Genomic DNA, 27660 nt, shown 5'->3' with positions numbered 1-27660 from the left:
AATTGGATAGGCAATGTCGAAGAGAAATGATTAAGGTTTTTAAAAAAAAAAAAAATTAACTTCTTGCATATCAGAGTCTTCTTGTACAGAGATTTTTCGGGAGTGAATAGCGTCGTATTAAAACCTTTATGATAGAACCAATTTTCAGTAAATTTCTGCCCAGGCCTTTTCCAGATTCCATATGTTATTCAACTTCTAAACATTATACTTACCTAACAGCACACAATCAGCGACTCCGACATTGCAACGATTGGATAAAGATATTCTCAGTCGAATTTCTGACCAAGAAGATCGAATAAGCGAGATGAAACGGGTTTTCAACGATCAAATCGCTCATTCCTCTTCTCTCATTAACACCCAACGTAACAAAACAAAACGACATGATTTTATTAGAGAGTCTCTCAACTCATTAAGGTAAGTTCATGTTTTTTTACATATATTAACATTTCTTTATTGAATGCTTACAACATTTTTTCAAATCATCTAATCAAAACGTTGACAAGTATAATTGGAATAAAAGTTTTGATGTATTGTGAAACTAATGCGATTTTATGATGACTAGGGTGTTAAAGAATCAAATCTATGCTCATTATTAAAAGATCCCTAAATTACTAATAACTTTTCAATATTTACTAATGTCACAAAATATATATCTTATATCTAACTTTAATTTATATGGAATGGAATATGGATTCTATTTTGAGTTTTTAAGAACTGTAAATTATATTGAAATTAAGTAGCTGCCTAGGACTACGTTAAATTAGCTGTAGACATTTATGATGAAAACTATAGAATAATTATTATCAAGTTAAAATTATTTCAATGTTACGTATTATTTCTTATTTTAGAGAGGAAGCTTTGGCTTTGAAGTCAAAACTTGAACACCAAGATGAGATTCGCCTACAGCAAGAAATGTATCAACAAAAACAAAGATTGCAATGGGAACAACAGAAGCTCCAGTCTCAAAAATCTCTCGCTGAAAATGTTTCGAAGCGGGTACAAGATTCGATGAAAACCCAACAAAGTTCGCGAGCAACCACAGAACATGAGGTGGAGGCTTTGGAAGATAGAAATGAGAAATATTCAGATGAAGATGCCGATATTCCGCCGCCGCCACCGCCACCTGTCCCCAAACACGGCCCGACATCACCAGTGTTGCTGAAGCCGACCCCAATCAAGTTCACACCGAAGCCGTATGTAGCAAGTCCTTCAGCCGGAATTTTAAAAAAATCTCCAAGTCAGCACAAACTATTCGATGAAGGTACGGGTGGTTCCTCAACGTCCGGATATTCAACGCTCACAGACGGAACAAAATTACATGAGCAAACAAAACCGACCACACAACCACTAAGGAGCATATATTCACCCCCGTTGTATATTAATACCAACTTTCCACGAAAGGCACCAAATGTAATTTCTCCCACAAAAGCTGAACCACAAAGGCATGAAGGCCAATTAGCCCCAAGTGTTTTAACAAGCCCGCCAGTTCCGACCTGGTCAAATTTGAAATCTGCGAAAGCTAACGTGAGCAGTTATCAAACTACGAACACGAAATTAAGGCCCAAACAATCCCTTATCACTAAAAACGCAAGTTTTGAAAAGGCGGTACACAACCAGCTGCGGAAATACGCAGGAAAGCCCCAAGAGTCCTGGGAATCGCAAATTGACAAAGAGTTCGCGGCTAAAGAAGGAAAACTATTTGAGCGACCTCTGGCATACACAGACAGTGCGGAGTCAGAACGCAGCGGTTAGTAGAAATGAACTATTAAAAAATACATATATATTCATTATACAATACTGTGCTAATTGTCAGTATGTGCAAATACAATTGGCACAACTATATGAACGAGAACATAAGTTTTAAAATAGCTGATCTCAATGCTTACTCGCATTGTTAACTGTTTCGACGTTGGTGTTCTCGTTTTCTCCATCTATGTAAAAATATCAAAACTCTGATACCATAATATTCTCAGATGATGTTAATGTGTAGTTGTTAAATAATGTAGATGTTGCATTTCCTTACAAGTCGTGTCACTATTTCATACAAATACCGAAATACTTTGTATTCCATACTGTTGTGTAAAACAGCGTTTGGAAGTGAGCAGCTATTTCTATATTACTCACAGGTGCCACGTCACAGTTCACACCAGTTCCAGAAAGTTTCACTTCAGTAACAGCCGAGGATACTGTGTCGGAATCTAACGTCAGTACTTTGACTTCAATGTCTGATGAATACACATTAGGAGACGAAACTACTCCAAGCGATGTATCAACCGTGGAATCGGTACAATTGAGCGACCAGGGTTAGTAGAACTATTAGTTCCTAACTTATTAATTAGAATTCTATAACCTGGTAAACTCATCGGTCACATGTCTTTTGTTTGTCTTCACAAACACTAAACTTTGAAACTATGCTAGCTTTTTTTCCCTTTCGACCAAAGTATGTATGCGCAGTAAATTCTCTAGGTATCGTGAAAAACGAAACGATATCATAGCCTATTTTGCTACAATTCTCATTTCTAAGATAGGCCTCTTTACTTAAAAACAATAAAAATATAAAACATACCTTCCTGGGCAGATATTTTCCACCAAAAGCCAAAGTCCAGACACCATAACATATTGCCAACGAAGAAGCCTGCCACCCACGCAGGCGATGTTACAAACGGTTTTCTTCCACATGGCGCAAAATCCAATCACGAACCGCCGTCTCCGCCTCCACGTCGTCACGGAATCATTTCAAAACGATCGCCCTACCACGGAATCTTCAGTAACGGCATCCACCAATCACCAGCTCAGCGTATCAAAAACAAGGTACATTATCATCAGACGTGATGACGTCACAATGCTTGTACCTTGGTGTCAAATAAGCACGTGAGATCAGCATGGTAATCACGTGATAGGCCTCATCGGTGCATCTCAAGTAACAAGGCATATACTAAAACGCTGAATAGAGGCACTTAACAGCACGAACCATCAAACTAAAATGTTAATAACCACATGAACTAACTTTCACGTGCATGAATTTCTGCATAACACATTTTCAATTGGGTCCAATAAGTTAAAAAGCACATTAATTTTCCATGATGTAAGCATGGGAAATTAAAGATGAAACCAGTACATTCATTGATTATTCAATGTGGTAATTTTCCATCAGTTTCAACGACTGAACTGAGTAAAATGGAGACAAAATTAACGCTATAATAATTAATATCTATTTGCTTTTTATACATACCAGTTTATGTACACATTTTTCTGCACCTTATTTTTTCTAATAGGAAGACAGAAATTCATCCACAGCCTTCATTCAGGTGTAGTTATTAACAATTCGTAAAGCTCATAGATAGAAAATTATTGGCAGTATATTAGACATAGAAGTAAAATGTAATTAGATCTATTTATTCAAACTTAACTTCATTGGTGATTTGTAAAATTTCCTTTTTGGTTTTCATTTCTCAAATCAATTCTTCGAAAACCTCTCAGATATTTCTTAAGTTATATTTGTGGATGAAATTTTGTCTTCTTTTTCATTTGATGAATTTCTTTTTCTTCGAATTTATTCCCTAATGTTCACTTATTATTTCTTGTATTTTTTCTTCTTTTTTTCTTTATTAAACAATCTGGATATTTCGTTCTGACGACTTTTAATTTTTTATGACCATAATATATTAAATAAATCAATGAAGTTATTGCATGATACCTGTCTTTTCATAGTATTCTAATTTCTGCTTTAGTGTATATAGTACATTACATGAGTATAGGTACATATCGTTGCATGTAATATATACCGTATATATCCAAACTAATTTAAACAACAGGCAGAAAAACAATTAACAATTGGTGTAAAAACGTTTGGAATTACATTTTTTTCACCCAAACGGAAAACATAATTCGACGGCAACGGACTTTGCCATTCATTCGCATAACTCTCGTATATAAGGTATGCGGAAGTGGCTTTGACCTCATGACCCAAATAACCCGTGTAGTTCAAGACTGTTCAGTACGAAATCACTTATGCATAAATTGACGTTGTTGGCAAATCATACAAACTTAATTTCGAAATAGGCGACAAAAATCACATCGATATTTAGACAGAGAATATGCGCATGAACTCTCGGAGACAATATGGTTAATGAAGACAGCCGGGTGACTTTAATTGTAGACCTATGTAGTAAAATCGGAAACTGTAAAGTTACAGGATCACACCCTGGGGTCGTGTCTTTGGAGGCGACCCGCTTTGAAGTCAAATAATATGATAACCCTAACTTTAGTACCCAAACCAATGAAAGAAGTACCTTTTCAATCGAAGACAGAACGCGGTTTCTACCTATTTTAGCTATTACTCTTCGTTTCATACGGAAATTAGAATATTTCTACCCGAGATTATCTCCATAAAACGCATGCTGCAGATTCACAATTTTCAGTATTTGGGGGGTTTTGGCAGCACGTTACGATCCACTCGACTCGACTAATTTTCGGCTGTTCAAATATTGATCAAGGACTATTTTTTATTAGTAGCAACAAAATATAACGGTATTACTATCAAAAAGCGTCAGTCGATAAACGTTTTAAGTATCATTTCACCGTAACTTCAATAAAGTAACGGTGAAATGCTATTTAAAGGTTGAACGATTGGCGTTATTTTCAGTATTACTATAAAAAAAAGCGTCTGTCATCAAATGTTTTAAGTAACATTTTTCGTAACTTCAATACAGTTAAAAAGCGTCTATCGTCATTAAATCCGATATATATTTGTTTTTTCATACACAACAGTATTTAGAACTGTAGTAGTGCACCGTTGATGTTCAATATCGTTAATGGCTAAATACCGATAGCAATACGGTAGCTGTAGCCTACCCTACTCAGCCATTCTGAGCAGAACAGTGTTAATTAGAATTTATACTAACACACCGACTGTACTTAGTTCTCTTCTATCTTCTCACTTTAATGTTATGAACTTACCATTAACCATACTTGTATGGTGAACGCTACGGTAATAAAGGTTCCTATAATTCAAACAAAAATCAGTATATCCTGACCAGGGCCGGATTATGCTTTTTACACTTTTAAAAGACCTAAGCACTTGAGACCTTGGTGCCTTATGTATAAGAAGTAATAATAATGAAACTAGTGTTCTATCGTATCTGAAATTAAAAATACAGTTTCATGATTCATTGCTGATTGAACGCCAAATTATGATTACTGTGTATGATATTTTTTGAAAATGGTATTTTTGCCCACAAACATTCATAGAGGTTTAAGTTGATAATGAGGTAAAAATTTTTTTTAACGGGGATAATATTGAGTTTTAAGTGCTTAACCAACTCTAATTATTTCATTAGACACTGAGGCGCAATTGAAAACTCGAATTTCAAAATTTATGTGGTGCTTCTTTTTGCTTGGTGACCTGAGCACGTGCTTTTTTTGCCAAATTGTTAACCCAGCCGTGCCCACAGAACACAGACGAAAAAACATGATCCTAGAGACCCCAATCATTTTTACGTACAGAAAATCTGAAAACGACTGATCTATTAGTTTCGAAAGAAAAGCGAACAAAAGCAATAATCTTTCCAAAAAAATTAGCAAAGCGATCCATTTGTACATCTCGTGTCCAGCTATTGAGAAGCACACAGTTATACGGAACACATTAAATACTACTACAGGCAACTCTGTATTCCCATTGTGTCTTCGTTCTGTAGAACCTTAAAATTCCTCGGCTTAGGTTAGGTTAGTTTGGTGCTATGCGCACCGATTTTGCCCTCGCGGTCCAGCTCAGATTAGTTGTTACCGAAGTCCAGATCAGAGACGCGCAAAGTAGACTGTTTATTTCGTCATAATTTCCGCATCAGTTCACGCGAAACGTTTGTCGTTCGTCGTTCGCTGTGTAGTCTGTTTGTCGTCTCAGCTCGGAAAGGGAAGGAGTGGGCGATTTGAGGACAGGTTGGTCGCGATAACCTCAAGTTGTTCGGTGATGAAGTAACGTTTTATTTTGGCGAGTTGCTGTTATTAAGAATTATAGTTGATAAGTAAGTCATAGATAAATAAAACAGCTTAATGCACAGTAGAATCGTCGATTTGTGTTCAAATTGGAGCGTAATAAAGAGGAAGAACAGTTGCAGCATTTGGTAAAATGATTCAGTTAAAAAAATTGTTTAATCAAAAGTTGGAGTCGTGGGTGGCTCGGTCATATTTGTTCATGGAAATTGCAGCACCCCGAATTTGTACGCAGAGCATCTCTCAAAAACTACAGGCTAGTCGGAAATACTTTCATTAATATAAATGTACCCGTTTGAAAATCTTTCGAAAATTGCAGAAAAGATGCAACGGACATGCGGATTTTAGATGCATGAAAATCTAAATATTACGATTCGCATAGTATGATTACTCCGTTTCTAATTTATTAGTCGAGGTTGAATTTCCAAACACAAGTACACCTTTTGGATCTTTCGTACAAAACCCCCGCAAAAAAAACACCCTCATCAACGCTCTAAATAAGAAAATTAATAATTATCCAGTTATGGTTAGAGATGCGCTGCAAATTCAAATTTTTAATTCTTTCCTAACCCCAACTGAGTGAGTGCTAAAAGTCACTAGCATATGGCCACACTAATCTAAATTCTCCATACTCTGGTTTCCCGCAATGCATTTTGCAAACTTCTCATGTTTTGTGGTAGTATTGTGGGCACTAACTGCTGTTTTCCACATGGCCTCCAGGTTGATATTGCCGTAACAATAGAAGCAGTGAGCATATAGATCTTACCCTTTTGACTTCGTTTGACATCATCAAATTTCTTTTCATATTCGAAACGAAACTCGTGCTTATGCTGACTCATTGTCTAAATCAGGGTGGTCCAAACCCAGGCCCGCGGGCCACTTATGGCCCGCCGCTCCATTATCCGTGACCCGCATCGAATTCGCGGGAGAGTAAACAAAAAATCCCATTTGGCGTAGTTTCCCCATAAAAATAACCAGAAAATGCTAAAACGGCATTTTCTCCCTGTGACACTTTCTCCGTTATGAAGAGTTTGAAATCTTACACTAAATGTAGATATAGCAAGATTTTTGCAGGTTTTAGTGAGTTTTTTAGTGGATTTTGCATGTTTGGGCTTGATAAATGACAAATAATGATCAAGTGTTTGGACAATGAAAATGTTTGTTTTGTATTGCACTGTCTACCTATTATTGGCACTATTGTGGCCCGCGAACAAAACAAAAATAATATTGTGGCCCGCGAGTCCGACAACCTTGGACCACCCTGGTCTAAATTATGGTTATCCTTAAAATCAGGATCCCTAAAAACTAACAGCAACTATTGTAAATGTGTCACAGTTTGCCTGGAAATACCGCAAACCCTTTTTTTAACAGAACAGTTCGCGAGGAGAGTGAACGAGTCCGAGATATGAGGTTACGGTGGAATTGATACCAATAATAACACAGCAAAGCGCGAGTACGCGTATAATTATAAACATCTTCCCTTGTTTCCACGGAAGCTTTATACGCAAAACACGAACGAGTCACCCGTGTTTTTCAGACAAAATAAGCACAAATCTTAGAAATAAGCACGATATGTTAACCCTGTAATATAGCGGATGCAAGTCATTTAAATAAAATTGAGAGTTCGATTATATATATATTCCTCGGATATTTTATAGAAAGTCCCCGCCGCTAAGGCGAAAAATGTGAGATTCGACAAAACACCCCTTCCATGTTTTAAGTACTACAAATTGCGCTCGCCACGTTTTAGGTAGTCAGAATAATATTTATTAAATATTTAGTTAAGCTTAGGAATGATTTGGAAATGTGAATTTCTAACCCTAACCTTAACTGAATAATTAATTAACTAGTTAATTTTGAAAAGTGGCAGGGGTGTTTTTTGGGCGAAAACCTATTTCAAAATTGTGTTCAATATACCATGGACTAATAAAGTAAGTTTTAAAAGTCGAAAACGGTCGGACTTCATTCAATTCTTCATTTGCAAGTATTTTCGAACGATTCCACAAGAACATTCATTTGTATTCTTATTTATACTCGTAATAAATGGGGTCGCAAACGGCCATTTGTGTTTTCATCCATATAATATATATTAAAATGAATAGGGCATTCAATTATTATTCAAGACAGTTCATTAGTTCTCGTTGCTCTTATCAGGCGCCTGTGGTTTTAAATCCCTCGGGTAGCCATTCCGGCATCGCACGCGTGCATATTGCTACTGTTTTATAATATTTTGAATGCGATACGAAACGCTTCAAAGCCGCTTGTTACTCAACGTTACCAAGAATGACAATTTGCTTGGCCTGGCGAGCATCTAGTAGTAACCTGCTCTATACGTTCGAAATCCCACTCGATCTGTTTTTCTATATTATGTTTCAATGAATGGTATCGTTGCTTCTATGAGTTGTTTATATTAACCAACAGCCCGGTGGAATGTGTTTATTCTCCAATATGACGTTATCGCCCTCACGGAGTAAGCTTTATAGTACTGTTGCGTAACGCAAATGCTGTTAAATATGCATTTTCCCGCCAATGGCTATCCATTGAAATTAGTTGAGTTGTGACCATCTAATGGAGAAAAGAAATGTTCACATGATAGAAATCTGCTCTATGCGCTGTGATTTTTATGGCGTTGTTTTTCCATAATATAGAACTCGATTTTTGTTCTAATATCTATGGTTGACCCCATTTGATAAATGCAAATAATATTTGGTGTATTGATGAGGTATATATATACATAGGCTTACCAAGACATACACATAGCCCGGCGAATTTAATAATTTTTGTCGATGACCCAAATAATACGTCTTTCGTCGAATACTCGAGTGGTGTGACTTTTTCTGCAAAAGTTCTAGACCTGGAGACACTTTGAACTTAATTAAATAGTGTCTGTATTCTTTCCTGACTCTAAACCATGTACCGCGTAGAATGAGGTCTATCAATGTGACCATTGCAAATTGAGTCGAAAATGTAAATTTTACCATTACATGATAATATTCAAATAAAATAGGCATTTCGATTTCCATAACAATTTTAATCTCTTTACCACAAGAAAAAATAAACGCATAATATCCGCTCATCCTCCTCTTTTGCGTATACATTAGAAAACCTAGACATGTTAGTCGAATCTATCTCTTCCCCACGTCAGATTCATTTGGCGCTATGAAATATAAATAATATTTTGTCGTGTATAAACAACGTTATTCCTTTTTGCGAAGATGTGTTTTTAAATTACAAGATGGTGAAAATCTACATGGTATACAATTCCATTTGAAGTTGCGACTAAGTTAGGCCTTTGAGAACAATATTATTAGCGGTATGTCGTTAGCAATGCATGGATATTTATTATACTTTCTGCTATTCCCAGGAGATCAACTTTTACGAAAAGGAACACACTAACAATACACCAGTGTCCACAGAAATAAAGTTCAAGAAGGTGTTACCACCAGAACCAAAAGTTGAGACCAAACCAAGGTTGCTAAGGTATTGTGTTTTGAACTGCAGCTCCCTTTTCCTTGTTTACTACTTAGGATTCGCATTTTGGTACAACCGTAGTGTGTGTACCAGGTTAGAGTTAGGCCATAATTTTATTCCCATTTTCCTTATTTTAGTTCGATTACGAGTTCGTGGACTGTCCGAGATAGTATTGAAGGGATAAATAAGAATAACTTGATATTATTTTCACAAATTGCTAAGGATTTTTAAAACCAACCACTTTAAGAAGATCAGAAAGGAAAAGCTATTCGATATAATTAATCAACTCAATAATACAAAACAACCCAATTTGTGTGCTGTATACATTTATATGACTATTTACGTATGTGATATTAGAAAACATAACAGTGAAAAAAATAATAACTCATTGATCGATACTAATTTTTAGGTGCTCCCGAAGTATTCGTACCAAGATGGCGCATAACCTGAACGTATTATGTGTACCAGGTTAGGGTTGTTCAGGTTGTGCGTCATCTTGGTACGAATACTTCCGAGGCGCTGATTTTTACTTACGTGATAATATTTTCAACATATGTCAAGTAAGACATTCTATTTTCACAGGGAGCATAACATTGAAAGCAGAAATAACTCATATTTCGACACTAATAAGCCAGAAACAAAACCCACCGACAAAGTTCATGCTCATGATCAGTCGATCATCTCACGGAGCCCAAAGGACATACAGACGGCATCGGATCTGAAATCCGCCTTACTACAAAGAGCCCAGATTAAACGTGAAAGCAGCGAGATGAATCAACCAAAGAACGCCGATGAAAGAAAGGGAGAGGGACAGGATAAACCTCTCGGTAAATATTTCTTTAACAACCACTCCGAAAACAAAAACTGAATAAAATTGCTCATAAAACTGCCTTGGATGCGATAGTATTGGAAAATATTTGCCGTTAAATTGTGGAAGGGTTGAATACCACTCGTTATTAAATTTTCAACTAGATTACTGTGTGTGTTATGGTTTATATCACCAATATATGAGAGTATTTCATACAGAGTTTAAATTATTTGAGCGGTTTTTTATGATAGTTGTATTATATTTCTTATATTTTTGAAGCCAAGTACTTGTGACTCTTATGCCTAGTGGATTATAGATAGCTTTTAACCCCTCCTCAGGTTGCAATGATTAAATATGCCATGAAGACATCGTGTTTGTAGAATGAGAGTAGCCTCGTATGCTGTTTAAATTATTGCTTTCTTGGGTATTTATTTGACATCTAAATGGCATTGCAGAACGTTAACATTCTTACTCATTACAGAAATTCCAATTCCTGTTCAACAACGACCAAACAGTGTAATCGGGGACGAATATTACAATGACATGAGAGTGAAACAAGTAGAAACAATAATATTCGACAAAGTAAAACGAGTTCGAACAAGTAAAAAGAAGGAACTTCCATTGCGGCTGAATGTGGACATCAGACCACCCGGTAAATTTTTAGTTTAAACTTGTGAGGCTAATCATGCGTTATAAAGCCAAACTTCACCAGCCAATTGGGTGATATAAAAAGTCACACCGCCTGTGTTTTATTTTTCAAAAACTTCATATGCCCTTCCCCCTTTTTTGTATAATTTATTCCAGATTTCCCCACTATTATGATGAAATTTTTCAATAGAAACAGCGAGTTTCTACTCTCGACCACCCAGAGTATCTACCGCCTACCGCGGCGTAACAGTACTTTGAAACACTTCCTTTGAAAGATATACATTCTAAATCAGTGGTTTTGAAACGGTGAGCGAACCCCACAAGGGGGCGTAGAAAATTGTTTGAGGGAGCGTTAAACTTATTAAAAATCTTTGTTAGATTTGATCTTGCCCGCATTATTTTGGATAATTGCATTTCATTATTGTTCAGAGATAGCAATTCCATTCTCGTATTTCCAACGGGTTTTCTGAATAAAACATCCTTTCGCCTTACTATTTGTTATTTGTAAATTGTAACCCATTGTTAGCTAGATATTTCTAGTGAGACTTGACAAACTCTAAAAAGCGGGCGCGGCTCAAAAAGTTCGAGAACCACTGTTCTAAATACTCGTTTAGTTTTATGCGACGTTAGAACTTTCTTTAGTTTTATGAACTTGCCACGGGTCCCCGCAAATATATTTACACTATATTAGCCACGATGCCAGCATGGCCAAAAATTGAATAATTTTCTATTCGTAATACATTGTGAAAAAATATCGAACAGATATGGGATATAAAATGTTTTAGGTATGTTCAACAGGCGGTTTAAATACACAATACCATTAATCAATGTATGCTCACGGTAAAGTTGAAATAAACATTAGTTTGATTGGTTTACTGTTTTGCAATTTCAATTAATAAAATTGTTGCCATATTATTTCCAACGCCAATACCTATTATATATATCAATTATGAGTTATTTTGAATACATTTCCATATTTTATTTTGTTTTGTACATTGCCTCTTTGTTTATTAAAATATGAAAATTAGTTTTAAACAAATATTACTCAAGAAGAGTTGTGTAGCCACGTTCTTCAGCAACAATCTATCACATTTTTCTTCAGTTGAGGCATTTCAATCCCAAACCAAATTGACGGTTCAAAAGAAACCGAAATCGCCACCGATCGACGGAGTTGTTTATCGCAATGAACATCGCCCAACAGAAATCTTCAGCTCAAGAAGGCCTTTGCAGAGACGAGCTTCTGATTCAATCATGGTAACGAGGCCCACGCAGAGAAGCGTCAATACTCAAACATTATCACGAAACTTTCGAAGCTCTCTGAGAATACGATCGCTCACTCCACAACCGGGAGATGTCGCTAGAAGTTTCGACTTTCATGCTCCATCACCGCGGCCTACTTTTGCTTCAATTAAAGTAGCAAAAAGAAGCGAGAGACAAGTGAAATCAGTATCGCCGATCCCAATGCAAACTGTTGTTATAAAACGGGGACAGCAATGTGTATCACCCACGCCATATTCAACGTCATTAACAGTTCCAACAAGTCCACAATATGTGGCAATTAATCGCCAGATGAAAAGTCCTACTCGTACAGCCGCTACGAAAACTTCTGGTGTTTTACTATTGCCCACAAAATCAAATTCAACCAATAGATCATTATCTCCTTCATCGTCGGAAAATAACTCAATCAATTACGCCAGCAGAGGAGTAGCTACAGCACCAGAAAGACTAAGAAAATCCCAGTCGCCTTCACCGATGTATATTGCTACAAGAAGCATTCGCTCTCCGTCACCTGCTTCATTGAGGAGCACACCCACTAATGAAAATATCAACTTTTTTCCGAGTGACCGATATCCCCCAACAAAATGGGAGAAAAGACCCGTTTTCCACTATTCTGCACCTGATCATCTCAGAGTACCCTCAGCAGAAATAAGATCGCCTTCCCCTGCCTCTTCAATAACCTCAGGCGGAACTTCAGAACTTATGGGTTACGCAGGATTTAGGAGTCCACCCGACTCCGGCACCGAATCGTGGTCATCTTTGCCATGCCCTTCCCTTCACTCTATCACTTCTCCTTCCCAATGTGATACTGACTGCCTGATAGTTGCCGATCCTACTACGGGTCAGATACCGGATGAGTTGAGCGATGCAGCTACCGATGAATTAGTAAGAGCTGATCCATATGCCAGAGGGTTTCAAGCAGCGTCTGAATATTCAAGAGATGGAAAAAGACAAATGATGTTTCCACCTGACGTCAGAGTAAGTTGTATTGTTGTTGTCGCTAAATGTGTAAAGTGAAGAAAGCTTGACTTTCTCCGTCCCACTTCATAACAAAAAATTCAATCAATAGAATCTTCTTGCGTTTGATTATTATGATTATTATTTACTGCGGTGTCTATAATCGGCCATTTTCATTGCGCCTGAATATGAGGTAATACCATGAACAGAAAATGGTGAAAAATAGTGAAGTAAGTTTCTAATCCACGGTCAGTGAGGGGTAGAGTGAGTAAATATTCTATCTCGCCCAGGCTGTAATGAGTTAGTTGGGCAAAAATTCCGGTACCTTAAATAAATAGCATCTCCGTACATATCGATAGATATCGGCAAATGCTTGTACAAGACCGTGTTCGGAGCGAGCGGCGTGCATATACGTCGTATAAGAATAAAAAATAAAAATAATATTACATACACTAGAAATGAATTTCACATAGACTGCAATATTTTCCAAGATCAACCTATTTCACATAAATTTCAACCCAATTTAAATCGTTTCTTCACCTTACAATACAAATGGATACTGAATTCTCGGCCTACTTTTTTATAAATAACTTTGACATTTAAATACACAGCGCAACATTAGAGTCGTCCACACCGCAGAAACGTCTGTCACACAACCGATGCATGAAGCCTTTTTCTTTCAGTCCAGTTCTACTGATACCGATGAGACGATCGACCAAGACTACTTTAACACGTCAAAGGAGACAGTAGTTTTAACGAAGGTTATTGTATGACGATTTTATCAGATAGTTTGAATAGTTGTTCTTGTTACTTGGAAAAAAAAATTAGAGATATTGATAAAATAACTGAAATATATGAAAGAACGTCAAGTACCACTTCAATCTTAATTTTGTTTTTATTTTCAGTCATAAAAATAGTTTATCGATAAATATCAACTCTGACCAAATTTTTATAAAACTGTTTTTTGAAACATTGATCGCTCGAAAATTTTAAAGTTCAACACTCTTTATGCGACAACAATTAAAATACGAAATAGCGTTATTGCAAAAAACGTATATTTGGTAAATCTTATATTCCAAAATGGGCGCTCCAGAAGTGTGTGTATCAATATGGAGGTAACTAATTTTGTTCGCCTACTTTACATCACAATGTATAAAGGGACTGAAACCTATGTGCAGGGGGTATATTTACCTGGCTAACACAGACAGTCCCCGAACTCGCAATAGAACTTAAATAAGGAAAATCGGAATAAAATCATGGCCTAACCCTAACCTGATACATATAATACGAGAGAACCCAAAAATGTATCATTTTACTTCTATTTAAAGGTGTAGATATAATTTTACTCTGATTTGTTAACGCTTTCATCTTGTTTTATATTTTTCTGCTTTATCAGCCGGTTGGACCCAGTACAAGTTACAAGCAGTCATTACATCAAACAACCAAGACAACTACAGTGGATAAGCATAATATAGTGGTTACAAATGAAACTATACATACCGGGTAAACAGACTGTTTTTCTTAAAACTATTTTTATATTTTTAACAGTACTCCCGAAGTATGTGAACCAAGATGGCGGACACCGGAACATAGCATGTGTAGTGTGTATAACCAGGTTAGAGTTAGACCATAATTTCAGGTACAAATACTACAGGAGTCACTTGGCTAGTCCCCGAACTCATTATAAAACTAAAATAAGGAAAATTAGAATAAAATACGGCCTAACCCTAACCTGGTACACATACTACGTTCCGGTGTCCTTCATCGTGGTTCACATACTTCGGGAGTACCTTTTTTGCGTCGATATAAATTGTATTCGACAGAACAGTGGGCCGTCTAGTTTCAATAATAGAATAATATCATTCGTCTTTACTAATCATATATGATACTAACTATTATTCATATCTAAGTCGTAATACTAAACCCCGTTTAACTTGGTGTCCATAAAGTCTCTTTACACTTTCAATAAATTTCAATCAATGAAGTCATTTCTCGATATATCCTAACCCGGTTTGGTGTTTTTAATCAGTATTTGTTCAAGTATTTTTACTTCATTTATACCTGTGAGGGCCAAAACAATATATGGTATCGATAAATTCCCTTTACAATTTATAATATTTTAAGACTTCATGGACACCCTATACATCAATATATAATATAGTTTACTTCTATTTTAACGGCCTCCATGGTGCTTCTAGTAGGATTATTGTATGTATTGTCATGTATATTCATTGTATATAATTATTAATTTAGCTGTGGCCTAACCCTATCATCTTGACGATAGCTGTGACGTTCCACGAGATTCTAATATTTTATTTTTTGATCATGTGTAATTCAGCTAACCATTTGAAAACTGCTGAGCGATCTTCTTAATCACTACCTAAAAGAACGTTAAATAGCCTATACCAGAGGTGAGAAAGGTTTTTGGATCAGGGGCCAAACACTTTGCCCACCTAGACTGGCTGGCCATTCAAATGTGACGTAAAAAGTTACATGTTATGAACAATATTTATAGTGTTACAAAAGAAAAAGTGGAAAACAAGCCTCGTGCAAAAACTAAATTTAATCGCAATCTCAACAAATTCCTTGGGCTATTTTTTTTTAGCTAAAATATAAAAATTTGGTTTTAGTTTGGTTGTGGCCGCTCCAGGCGGACCAGATTGAATTACCCAACGGGTCGGGTCGGATTTGGCCCGCGGCAGTATTTTGCCCATGTTAGGGCTCTATACCCTTTTAGAAGTCGTCGTTGCACTTACTTATCAGAATTTTATTTTACATTTATCGCGTTCATTTTTTTACTTTGGGTGTGCTTTGCGGTGCTGTGTATACTTTCTAATTTCTCATAACACCACTCAGTTTACATGAAATCTAATTCTCTTCACAAAATAATCAAATTTGTTTTTCAACCTTTTTGGAACATAAAGTGAACACTGGAATCCAGTGTCTTTCAAAAACTTTCAACTCCATCTCTTCATTTCCCAATAACATTTGATCAATAACACAAAATAAATGTTTATTCGTTGAATTTATCGTTTTATACGGGACAAATGAGATTCAGGCGGAACAAAGGCGGACTGTCATATGCCCTTTATATATTCCTGTCGTAAAGCTAAGTGCACGATAATATCAAGTGGGCGATTCGTGGCGGAAAACCCGGCGCTCATGAAGTGTGTGTACCAATATGAAGGAAACTAATTATGTTTGCCTGTTTTACATCAAGTTAAGGGACTGAAACCTATATGCAGGGGGTATATTCACTTGGATAACACAAACAGTCCCCGAACTCGCAATAGAACTAAAATGAGGAAAATCGAAATAAAAGTATGGCCTAACCCTAACCTGGTACACACACTACAGAAGTACCTTAAATCCTCCATGTTATTGTTCAAAACAAACCATTGTAAACAAATGCAAGTAAAATCGAGAATTTGCGGCGCGATTTCACTTACCTATATCATGTGAGTATCCCAGTTCAGACATTCTTTGCTTACCCAATGTCCACTCACGCTCAAGTACAGTTATTTTACACAGTTGTTTCTCACCTTTCTGCTTTTATCCACCTTTGTGCTTTTTGTGGTAAGGTGTCACAAAATAAAGTTGAATATTAAACGTGCAAAAACAGTGAAAAATTGTCAAAAACCACCAGTCAAAAAGAAAATCAACTTTAGTCATCAAATTGTATACAATGCAACCTATTTATACGAACACAAACCATAAATTTCATAGAATACACATACAATAGCATACATTATGGTCGGTAATTTATGCCAAGGTCAAAGGGTAAAAATTTGTGAACCGACAATAATAACCAAAGTAAAAGTGTAGTTTTCTTGATAACCACCCATACCCATGTATTTTCTGTGGTTATATCTGTGTCATCCTTCCACATTAACTAAACAGATGACAGTTTCTAGTTATCATTTAACAATTTAGTCGTATTAAAACTGTATATCCGTAGTTACATCGTCGCCCATACCAATGTAATCTTTACTGCGGACCGCGTTTAATCTGGTTGGGGGTCGTTTTATTCGTCGTTGTTGGGAATTTTTTAGTGGATTGTTGTTTTCGCTATATGGCTTATTTATTTCAAAAATTTCTGTGGGCTTTGTGGTATTCGTTTTTCACTGTAGAGTTTTGTTTAATGGCCTCATCAAAATAAAAAATTGCTCACCATGTCGCGGTTTCGCAATCGCATTTTGCCATCTAGTGTTCAGCATAGTCGGCAATTTGTGAATAAGGAAGACTATCGGTATTCTAAAAGATTGATACCACTTCGTTATTGTTTTTGTGCCCATACATTTCAGCATATCTCTCTTCCTAAATTTATCCATAATGAATCATTCCACCTATAATTTGAATGATAGCCTCCATATATTTAATTTACATGTACATAGGTAAAAAGTACTAAAGTAGAAAAAAGGCAATATCTGTAATTTCAATTATCATCTTTACCCAGTCCATGCCTCGCGCGCTCTGTTCTGCATAGAGCCTCACAATAGTTCAGGCAGGTCCTACATATATTCTTGGGAATCAAAACTAAATATTGAAACCGTCGTTGTATGCTCATCTTCAAATATAGATTAGTTTAGTCAAGTCGGATCGACCCGGACCTTTATTCAAATTTAAGCAAAAAAATGGAATAAAAGTATTTGTGTTTAGTATGTATCTGGACGAAATTAATTAAATTAGATTTGGGTAAGCGAATCATAATTACGTACCCATTGACGTACCCTAATGATTGTGTTAATTGCGTGACCATTGGACTAAAAATAATAACAAAAATATACCACAAACATGTGGCATTTATACGTATTCGAGAAGCCTTGGGAACTTTGTTACCTAAGCCAGTGCCAATGTCTAAAATTGCCCTGAATACCCACAAATTCATATCTATATATTAGAAAAAGTGGTGACACAAAATCATGTCAGCCGCATTGCGGCGATAGAGAGCAGCCAAATTGTACATTTTCAATTTTAAATATTCAGTATAATAACTATTTCCCGAATCAGTAAAAATGAGGGGGACTCAAAATGTCTCTTCGTAACTAAATTTGTAACCTTTTTTTTGATACAATATATATAGCAAATATAATAATTGCGACAAACAGCTGTCATCTAAATTTAATTGGATGCATCGTTCAATTGTGCAGTATTTAGGCATCGAAGACATTCAAATAGAATCGAATATTTACCCATTTGAAATTAGATCCAAAATACAAAAAAAATTGTGTTTAGCAATTAGGAAACTAAATAAATTGTTGTGAGAAAGTTTGAACTCGATGAATAAGGTTACTTGGGCGATATTTGCGCGGTACATAATGCCAATTTTATTTGTAGATAATTTAGACTACAATTTGGACTTCTGGTAGGTACATTATTGACTATTTTTCATAGTGTCGCTAATATTTTTCCGTCTTTTTCTCAGTCAAAAATGAATTATATCAAATACCGGTATATAGCTTAAGTTTGAACCCGGTAAAGATATTTTTCGACTAGAATTTCTACTTGCAATTTGAACATTGTTGGCTATTATTTAAAAGTTATTTCGTCGCTAATATTTTTTTCTTCATTTCCTCGGCCATAATTGGTTATATCAAATATATAGCTTAAGTATAAATCCCGTAAATGTTTTTCAATATAATTTTGACTTATAATTAAAACTTTGATGTCTATTCTCCCTTGGTTCTTTTTTGCTTGAATTATTTTTCATTTTCTCCGCAAAAATTGGCTATATCAAATATATGACGTAACTTTGAACCCCGTAAAAATGTTTTTTGACTGTGTAGTGACAATATAGATCGCGCTTATCGTCAATAGCGAGTTCGCTTGAAATTTTGATTGATTCGCCATTTACCCTTATCATCACTTCCAGTCACCTTCAAATATGTAATATCCTTTATATAGAACAAAATTTGACAACTTTTATCAGGCTAGACTGAAACATTTGCTGATGTATTCAGAGCCAATAATATTTCAATTTCCAAGCATGTTCTATGGTACTTATGTAGCAAAGCTATTCATATTACTAATATGGCCAATGTGTGCTAAAATTCAAATTATTATCGTGTCTGAAGAGCCGTTAAGTGCGAAAATGCTTATCACTTTGGTCATAAACAGTTGTGTTCGCTGTCGCGGCCTATCTCACGTTTCACTATATGTCTAACCAAGCGAGGGTCGGACGCTTGTTCGCTCCTCAAAGGCGCGATGTATGCGCAACCCTTGCATAACGTGAGATTTATCATTTTTTCCTCTAACATCGTCGTGATGACGAATGTAAAAGACAGATGCAGGCATACTTCGCGGTCATAAGCATTCGAACTTTTTTCCCAAGGGAGATTAAGAGAGGTCTGCGTAAGCTATCTAATCATTTCTATTACTTTAGTTTTCCAAGCCGGTTGTAGCGAGACAAGCTCGCTGACTTTTTTATTTTAATTTACAAAGTATTGAAAGACTAACCGACTGTTAGAGGAATACTTTACAGATATATAAATTTTTGACTGCGCTGATTCTATAAGGTAAGGCTATATTATTGACAAAAATTACTTTCAAATTTCTTAATATATGAGTATTTCCTCCCGCAGTTGTAGTGATTGTCCGCAATATGGTTACCATTATTTTATAAAACGAATAGTGGTTTAATTTGCAGTAGAAATACTAAATAAATAACTGACTCCATAATCATAAGGCGTTGAAAGTAGCTAAAGTATATTTGATAAACGTGAAACTTACTGTTTTGCATATAATTAACGAGAATGTTTTGCTCTCACACGCGATGATGCTATAAATATTTGTATTGTTTTTTTTGTATAAGTCTAAAGGACCAGTCAAATTTTGGCATGTCGAACAACCGTAAGACGCTTATCTTAGTTGAGATGAAGATAAAACGAATTATTCTTGATCCCAAGCTGAGATGTGATCTAAAGTCACGTATAATATTATATTGAATACACTTCTTGAACTTTATCAAACTTTTTTATTTTTATTTGAATCGATATTGGATCGTTGTAATTTAGCGTTCAAACGACAGGGCATAACATCCGAATGATAGTGGAAAGATTAACTTACGTAATATATTGTATCGACGTAAAAATCGTTATTAATTTCTAATAATCCGTTTTGAATAATTTGTTGTTCACCTTTTGGGATTTATATTAATGCACTGTAAGATAAGTAAGGTTTCGATACAATGCAGAACCCTAATATGTGATTAATACTTCACGTTTACTTTTTGAAGACTGAAGTAGTAATAATTTCAATAAGTTTGCTAATAGTGTGTCTTGTGTATGTGTTTGTGTAGTATGAGAATATAGGACTTTTGAAATTGAGTCTTCTGCGCCAGACAATTTAAAACCATCTTTCTCTTTGTATTTTATGTTTCCTTATATTCTGAAGTGTATGAAATGCCGAATGTAATAAGTAATTTACCTATTTTTTGAATCATCTATTTTGAACATATATCGTAGTTAATTAATGTCACCCTCTTAGCTGTTACTATCAACGTCCCAATTAGAGCGAAGTTTAGTTTAGTTTTGTTCCGTCAGTGACTGTTGTAGCGCTCCATGCTGTAACCTATGATTTAGGATGGGGTTTGTTTTTTTGAGAAGTCATTATAAATCTAATATAACTGCGGTACTCCATTAATCTATTCAACATAAATTCAAACTTCAAGATTTTATCACTACGCTAAATTCTCGATCGATCCATCTTTTAACTGCTTAATATCAATGAATCTTATAATTCAATACGAATTTGAGAAAGATTCAAACAAATTTTATGCGGTTTTCATTTATATTTTTGTTCCGTCCTCCATTTATATAAAATTTTATTTGATATACCATAGAAAAAAAAATACAAGCTGTTGAGAAGGCTATTATACCCAATATGTAATCCTAACTAAATTCGAAATTTTTAGAATTACTAGGATAGTGTAAAACTCGTCCGATTCTTCCGAAACCCTGTCAACCAAGAGTACCCATTTTGCAAAATATCAATTTATGTTGTTTCACAGACCAAAAGAATCACACAGTTCATCAGAGATAATGGCAGGGATTGAGTTTCATCCACCACGCTTTACTCTCCCTTTGAAAAGCAATCAATGTGACGAAGGAGGAACTCTTAGGTTTGAAGCTGTAGTGACAGGTACGCTCTAACAAACGTTCACAGCATACAAACTAAATCTTATTTCATGTACACCTAAAATTTCAAGAAATTCATTGAAATTATATATACCTCGAAAATGTAATTCGATTTTTTTCTATTTGAAGTATGTTTATATAGTTGCCTTGCGTTCTAATATTTTGATTAAAAAAATTTGGTGGCAAACTGCTGTTCTGTTGAGCTGAATATTTTGTCATTTTTCAATTCCATGCGCATGTATTTTTTGCAACCTACTGCACCTAAAAACTTATTAAAATATGTTTTATATATAAAACGAAAATATACATTTGAGTTTTTTTATTTGAAGTATGTTTTTATATCTCCCTAGTCTTCTAATATCTTTTTTATTGAAGTTTTGTGGTAAATTTGCTGTTGTGTTAAACTGGATATTTTGTCATTTTTCAATTCCATGTGCCTGTATCTTGTGCAATCTACTGCACTTAGAAACCTATCAAAAATATGTTTATATATGAAACGGATTTATACCATTCCCGTAGTGTGTAGATACTAACCGCTTTTTGTAGAACCGTTGGCAATACGGATTCTATGGGATTGAATATTTATTCACTTAATCACGTAGCACCATTTACATCATTGGGCTTTTCATTTAATCAAAATTTCCATTATTCATTTAAAATTGTAAGCTGCTATTCAGGTTTTATGAATCTGTATCCTATATTTTAGGATTTCCTATACCCGCTGTCACTTGGCTTCATAATGGAAATGACGTCACAAACTCGATAAACTACGAGATATCAGCCGACGCCAGCGGAAGATGTGTGCTAAATATTCCGGAAGTATTTGATGAGGATGCTGGCATATTCACATGCCATGCTATCAACGGAGCTGGAGAAGCGGATACATCGGCTGAATTTGTTGTAAAAAGTATGCTTAATTAGTACCATTATTCAGTCAAGTTTGTATAGATAAATTAAAGTATAAAGTATATATAAAGGTTGAAGGTGCTTTGTTTAAACTGTCCGTCTTTTTTTTCGTCTGGTGTAATAATTTGTATAATATTGAAATGTTTCCGTGTTTCACAATTCCCAAATAACTTGTATTGGGGGTGCAGAATGAAATCAAAAATAGCTCACATATAATAGGATGGATCACAATCAAGAAGCCTACGTTTTACAATCCTTACCAACTGTAAAAAAATATTTCAATTCTCAACACCATACTTAGTTTTACTCGGGTTTTCGCAGCCTTTATTGAGTAGTTAACTGAGTGAAACTTAACGTAGGACCGTACAACCGTCATAGTGTACTTACTAGTCCAATCATACAGCTTAGGAACTGTACAATAACCACACAATATTTTTTCAAAATAATTTACACTAATGTATTTACAGCTAAGACAGTGGCTCCGTTGTTCAAACAACATCTAGCTAGTATATCAGCTAGACAAGGACAGTCTGTTCGGTTTGAAGTGAAAACAACAGGATTACCCGCACCTCGTGTCAAATGGTATCGCGAGGTAAGATTTTACCCTATCAAATTATGTCTGACCTTGCATTTAAATAGTTAATTGCGGAATCATTAACTTAATTATCTGAAATGAGCTCGCTAGGCTAGAGTATTCATCAAATTAATTTAGCATTTCTATATTGGCAAAAACTATCGATGTTATTAAAGTTTCATCAAACTTGGTCCGATTAATATTGTTCACTTGAGTTCCAATACTAACAAATTGGATTTAATTTTATTCCTGCAACAGCTTTACACTAGCTTTACACTAGCACAACAGCATAGATAAAGCAAAGATTGTTAGTCTCGCGTAACCCAAATCGATAGTTAAAGAATTGGAGCCGGCAATTGCACGAAAATCTTCAGTGCGACGCACATTTTATTGGCATACTGGTTTTAGGTATATAATGAGTCTTGGTCATTTGTACCAGGTTCTTCTGATGTGTATAAAATTGAAGAAATGAACTGGGAGAATTCGTATGAAATAATGTTTATAGTAAAATTGTGACAATTATTCGGTCCCACAAGAAGTTCCAGAAGTTCTTTTCGCGAACCATATTAACCCATAATTAATTACTGTGTTTATATCATATTAACCTTTCAATTTCCCAGGGAGCTGAGATCCGACATTCAGACGACTTTCGTATCGTGAGTGCTGGTGACACACACAGTCTTACTATAACAGAAGCTTATGAAGAGGACACCGGAAGATTTACGGTTACTGCTGCCAATAATGCTGGAAAGGCTACTTCGACCGCTATGCTGACAATTTCAGGTTTGTTGTGGGGAACGTTTGTTTATCACTAGTTCGGAATACATCCCCTTCACACAACCAAAGGCAGTGTGCATTTTCACCGGTAGCCATTGACGAGAATATTTTAACCAAGTTTAAAGACATTAATACGGTGTGAACATATATACAGGGTGTCCATAAAGTCCCTTTACAATTTCAATTTTGTTGTGAAGTCAGTTCTAAATATATATTGACCGGGATTTTTTTTTACTCAGTAATTGTTTAAGTATTTTTACTTCATTTAATACATCTGTGAGGGACAAAACAATATATGTTATCGATAAATTCTTTTTGCAATTTTTAAAAAATTTCAGAATTTATGGACACCCTTAATATTTATTTAAAACATTTCTCGATTATGTTTTCTTCTAAAAGTTGTTGATGTTGAAAGATATTTTACAACATATTGGTAACTTTTAAAGAATCAAACCTACTCATCTAACATTTAATCGCAGCAAATTAATCCACTCAAGTCGTTTTATTGATATGACTGACATATCATAGGATTTGTGTAAAAGTATGAATATGTTAGTCAATCTATAACATTCTAGAACGTAATATTTCTAGGTGAGGGATCTGTCGCAAGCAGTGTCGAAGCTTCGCCAACAGTAACACAAGTTATTGAACAAAAGAAACTCGCTTATCAGGCCGAGCGTGGAGTAAGTGGTCCTTTATTGATTTGCGATTCTGCCTGAGCTTGTCCATCAGCATGGACTAATAAACTCTCGCAAGTTTTCATTTAGTTTGGTATTTCCCTTTATCTCAAAAATTCAAAAATGTTTGTCATTTTTTTCAAAGCTCACTATATAAGCACTGTTTATAACATAGGAATAAACTGTGAACATACTTCACTGATAAAATACTTTAAATTACGTATACATGTTCTAGTTCATATATATCGATTTCCAAATGTGGTTTATGCATTTCTAGTATTTGTAAACCAGATCCAAAGAAGTCATATGACGTGATACTTGTTGTTTCTTGGGTATACTTCATCTGGCGTATTTTGAACCATCCTAAGACCACTCACAATTATTTTGCATTACTATTTATAGACTATAAATTATAATCTCATCAAATCATTTTCTGAATGTAATATAATTATAAAACTCAAATATTCAGCGCTCTGAAACGACCAGAGACGGCCCATCGGACAGTGACTTCGTGCAAACGCCGGCTGCTGCGTCAAGCTCAATGCGAACGCCGCCAAATGTTTCACCCAAACCTACACGGAAACAAAGCCCATCTCCTATACGGAAAGTCAGAATGAGTCCACCAAGGGTAAGTTTATACGCGGAATTATACTAATTCTAAAATTAACTTATGCTAATTTGACTCAACTCCAAATCGGCAAAAAGAAAAAAAAACAATAATTCAAATGTGCGATGTCGATAAAATTGCATTGTCGAATGTTTTATTTCGTTGCAGGATGTTAAAAATCAGGCAATTAAGTATCTTTTTCATATATATATATATAGTCTAGCTAGCATATATATAAAATTATAAAAATATTGAAAATGTATAGAGTCTGACCTGTTGATAAACCTTTCATTGATCGGCACGGGGTCGCGGCTCTGTGTTGCCAACCAATGATATATGTGTTTCCGATTTCAGTGGAAATACCAACAATTAACTAGCAATAGAATGATTTTGGTCCGCGAATAATTTATGTACTGTCACATTTCCCAAGATAATTCAATCAACGGTTTGAAATGAAACTATTGAAAACTAAATCTTAAGAAGTGTTTATTGTTCACTATAGACAACTGATAATCTTGTTTTAATTATTGTAAAATATATATTCTAAATATATATAGATGCATCCTGCCTTGGGTTCTCAGCAATCACCTTTACCGCGTCGTCAAATAAGAAGCGTGAAAGCACCGACTCCTTCACCCCCTCGTGGGGCTGGCGTACGGGTACGATATTGACGTTGTTTAATATTTTAGGGTATATTATAGAACTGGAATGGGTGCACTAGGGCCCGCAGCCTAAATCCGGTCCTTGGGTAATTCAATCTGGCCCGCATGATGCGACCACAACCAAATTTTGATATTTTTCATAAAATGCAATATTTTAGGTAACACTTAAATGGCCCGCATGATCCACATTTTCAGCCCCTGGTCCAAAAAACCTTAAGGTATAGATAACTAGATCTGTGAGACTCAATATTCTAGAGATTGTTCGCGACCTGGCACACGGAAGAATCCAATCAAGGGCTACAAAACCTATGTTTACCTTTGTTTCTGCTGTTATATTGGATATTACTTTTCACTTTTGCATATGAATTCGTGTTTTCGTATATTAATATTAATATTCTAAATAATAGTAGGGATTCATAAATGTTTTTGAGGCGGTGGCGTGCCTTTGTTTGCAAATACAAAAATATGAAAAAATTAAATCTTTGGTTATTATTAGACTTATTGATATTATGTTGATTTTTACCTCTGAATTATAATTTCACAGCTTGCTGCAACCGGTACTGACGGAAAACTGCAAGAACAACAGGTAATAAATTCTTCAGTACATTCTGCTTCTAAACGCGCTGCAGTAGCGCAAAACAGCAGTGTAGCAGTAATTCAGCAGAAGGCTAGCCAGGCTCATTCTCAGTTCAAAGCAGCACAGAGTTATGAAAAAATGGAAGTATCTCAGTCTTGTGCTAGTGTATCGCATGCCGAACAACGCGAAATTCAGCACATGGAAGTAGATCGGAGTGAACATATGACGTCACAACAAACATCGATGATGTCACATCAGGCTTCAATGACGTCACATATTACATCTCACTCATCGTCATCAATTCAATCATGCGGATATACTGAACGAGCTGCACAGTTGACGTCACACCAATCAGTGATGACTTCTCAGGATTGTGTTGATTCTTCGCAGCTACAAGACCACTCATTCAATGCCACGCAACAACAAATGTCATCCAAAATGGCGTCTCATGCGTCATCACACATTTCGGAATCGTCATCAAACGCTTCTGCGTCATCAAACATGGCCATTGCATCATCATCGTCTCAGTCATCTACGACAAAACCACCTTCCTATTCCTCCACTGCCAATGCTCCTGTCCCCGCTGCTCGCCCACCTAAAGTAGCCCCCCCACCTACCCTTCCATCCTTGCCACCAAGCATTGATTACTGCAACAATCCGAACCGAACTATACCTGGTGTAAGACGTGTTAGACCGTCGTCAGCTTCAAGGAAGCGCCCATTGCCAACGGTAAGTTCATTTTCTCACTCACCATTCATACAAAACACAAAGTACTAAGCACATCTAGGCGCAGCATCTTTATCATACACTTACACCGCAATTTACGTATAGATGGAATATCGTTCACATATCTGAGTGTATTATTGGACACAAAACGGCAATATCGATAGTTTTTGCAAATCGTTATCGTTGTTGTTTTGGGGTAATTTTCTTTGGAACTCACGAGGTCCGATATTTTAATCAAATTTCTGCTGTTTTAGTTTAATTCGTCGTAACACAGTTTAAATTCCTTCAAGCATGATTTTCACGGTTGTTCTACGTTTTGATTTTGCGACACCGGCGCTCAGTCAGATCCCCGCGTGAGCCGCTTATGCTACCGTTACTGTGGCAAATACTGTGGTATTTATTGAACTTTAGTGCCCATATATTTGAGCTCTATTTTTCCTTTAAAAGGGAAGGAGGGTAATGCTAATAAACAATAATGACCAACTTCTAATGTACATGGTGTCCATAAAGTCCTTTTACAGTTTCAATTTTGTTCTGAAGTCAGTTCTCAATATATCCTAACCAGTTTTTTTTTTTTTAAATCAGTAAAGTATTTTGCCCAGTCATTCCCGTGACTTATATCATTAAAACGTAATATTTCCTTTTCTCCGAGTAAAGTTATTTCTTGTTTGTTTTATTTCGGGTCTACTGTAACCGCGCGATTCCCAGCTGTCGATACGCAGACGATAAGATATGAACTCTCCGTGAAATGTTAATTATGGGAGTGACGTAAACTTGGCGCCCTGGCTCGTAACATTCCTAATTCGCGATAACAAAATACATTAGTCTGTTAGTTCACTCCGGTATTTTTCTATATAGGATTAAAT

The 27660-nt window shown here is 35.8% G+C and overlaps 1 protein-coding gene across 1 annotated transcript in view; it reads left to right on the top strand.

Moving 5' to 3' along the window:
* LOC120330499 (titin-like) overlaps positions 1 to 27660 on the top strand; it is a 281688-nt gene that overhangs the window by 30286 nt on the left and 223742 nt on the right. Inside the window, exons 44-61 of the mRNA XM_078118750.1 lie at positions 220 to 414; positions 849 to 1747; positions 2127 to 2303; positions 2579 to 2811; positions 9356 to 9471; positions 10045 to 10289; positions 10752 to 10922; positions 12021 to 13174; positions 13765 to 13914; positions 14550 to 14656; positions 21162 to 21292; positions 21995 to 22195; positions 22662 to 22786; positions 23389 to 23551; positions 24137 to 24228; positions 24692 to 24850; positions 25387 to 25488; positions 26036 to 26797. Coding sequence (XP_077974876.1) covers positions 220 to 414; positions 849 to 1747; positions 2127 to 2303; positions 2579 to 2811; positions 9356 to 9471; positions 10045 to 10289; positions 10752 to 10922; positions 12021 to 13174; positions 13765 to 13914; positions 14550 to 14656; positions 21162 to 21292; positions 21995 to 22195; positions 22662 to 22786; positions 23389 to 23551; positions 24137 to 24228; positions 24692 to 24850; positions 25387 to 25488; positions 26036 to 26797 — 5182 coding nt within the window. The remainder of the gene's footprint in view (positions 1 to 219; positions 415 to 848; positions 1748 to 2126; positions 2304 to 2578; positions 2812 to 9355; positions 9472 to 10044; positions 10290 to 10751; positions 10923 to 12020; positions 13175 to 13764; positions 13915 to 14549; positions 14657 to 21161; positions 21293 to 21994; positions 22196 to 22661; positions 22787 to 23388; positions 23552 to 24136; positions 24229 to 24691; positions 24851 to 25386; positions 25489 to 26035; positions 26798 to 27660) is intronic.

This window comes from Styela clava, chromosome 12 (genome assembly GCF_964204865.1).
Source record: "Styela clava chromosome 12, kaStyClav1.hap1.2, whole genome shotgun sequence".
In the NCBI taxonomy this organism is placed as follows: domain Eukaryota; kingdom Metazoa; phylum Chordata; class Ascidiacea; order Stolidobranchia; family Styelidae; genus Styela; species Styela clava.
Note: the sequence above shows the minus strand (reverse complement) of the source record. Positions and strands in the feature narration are given on the sequence as shown.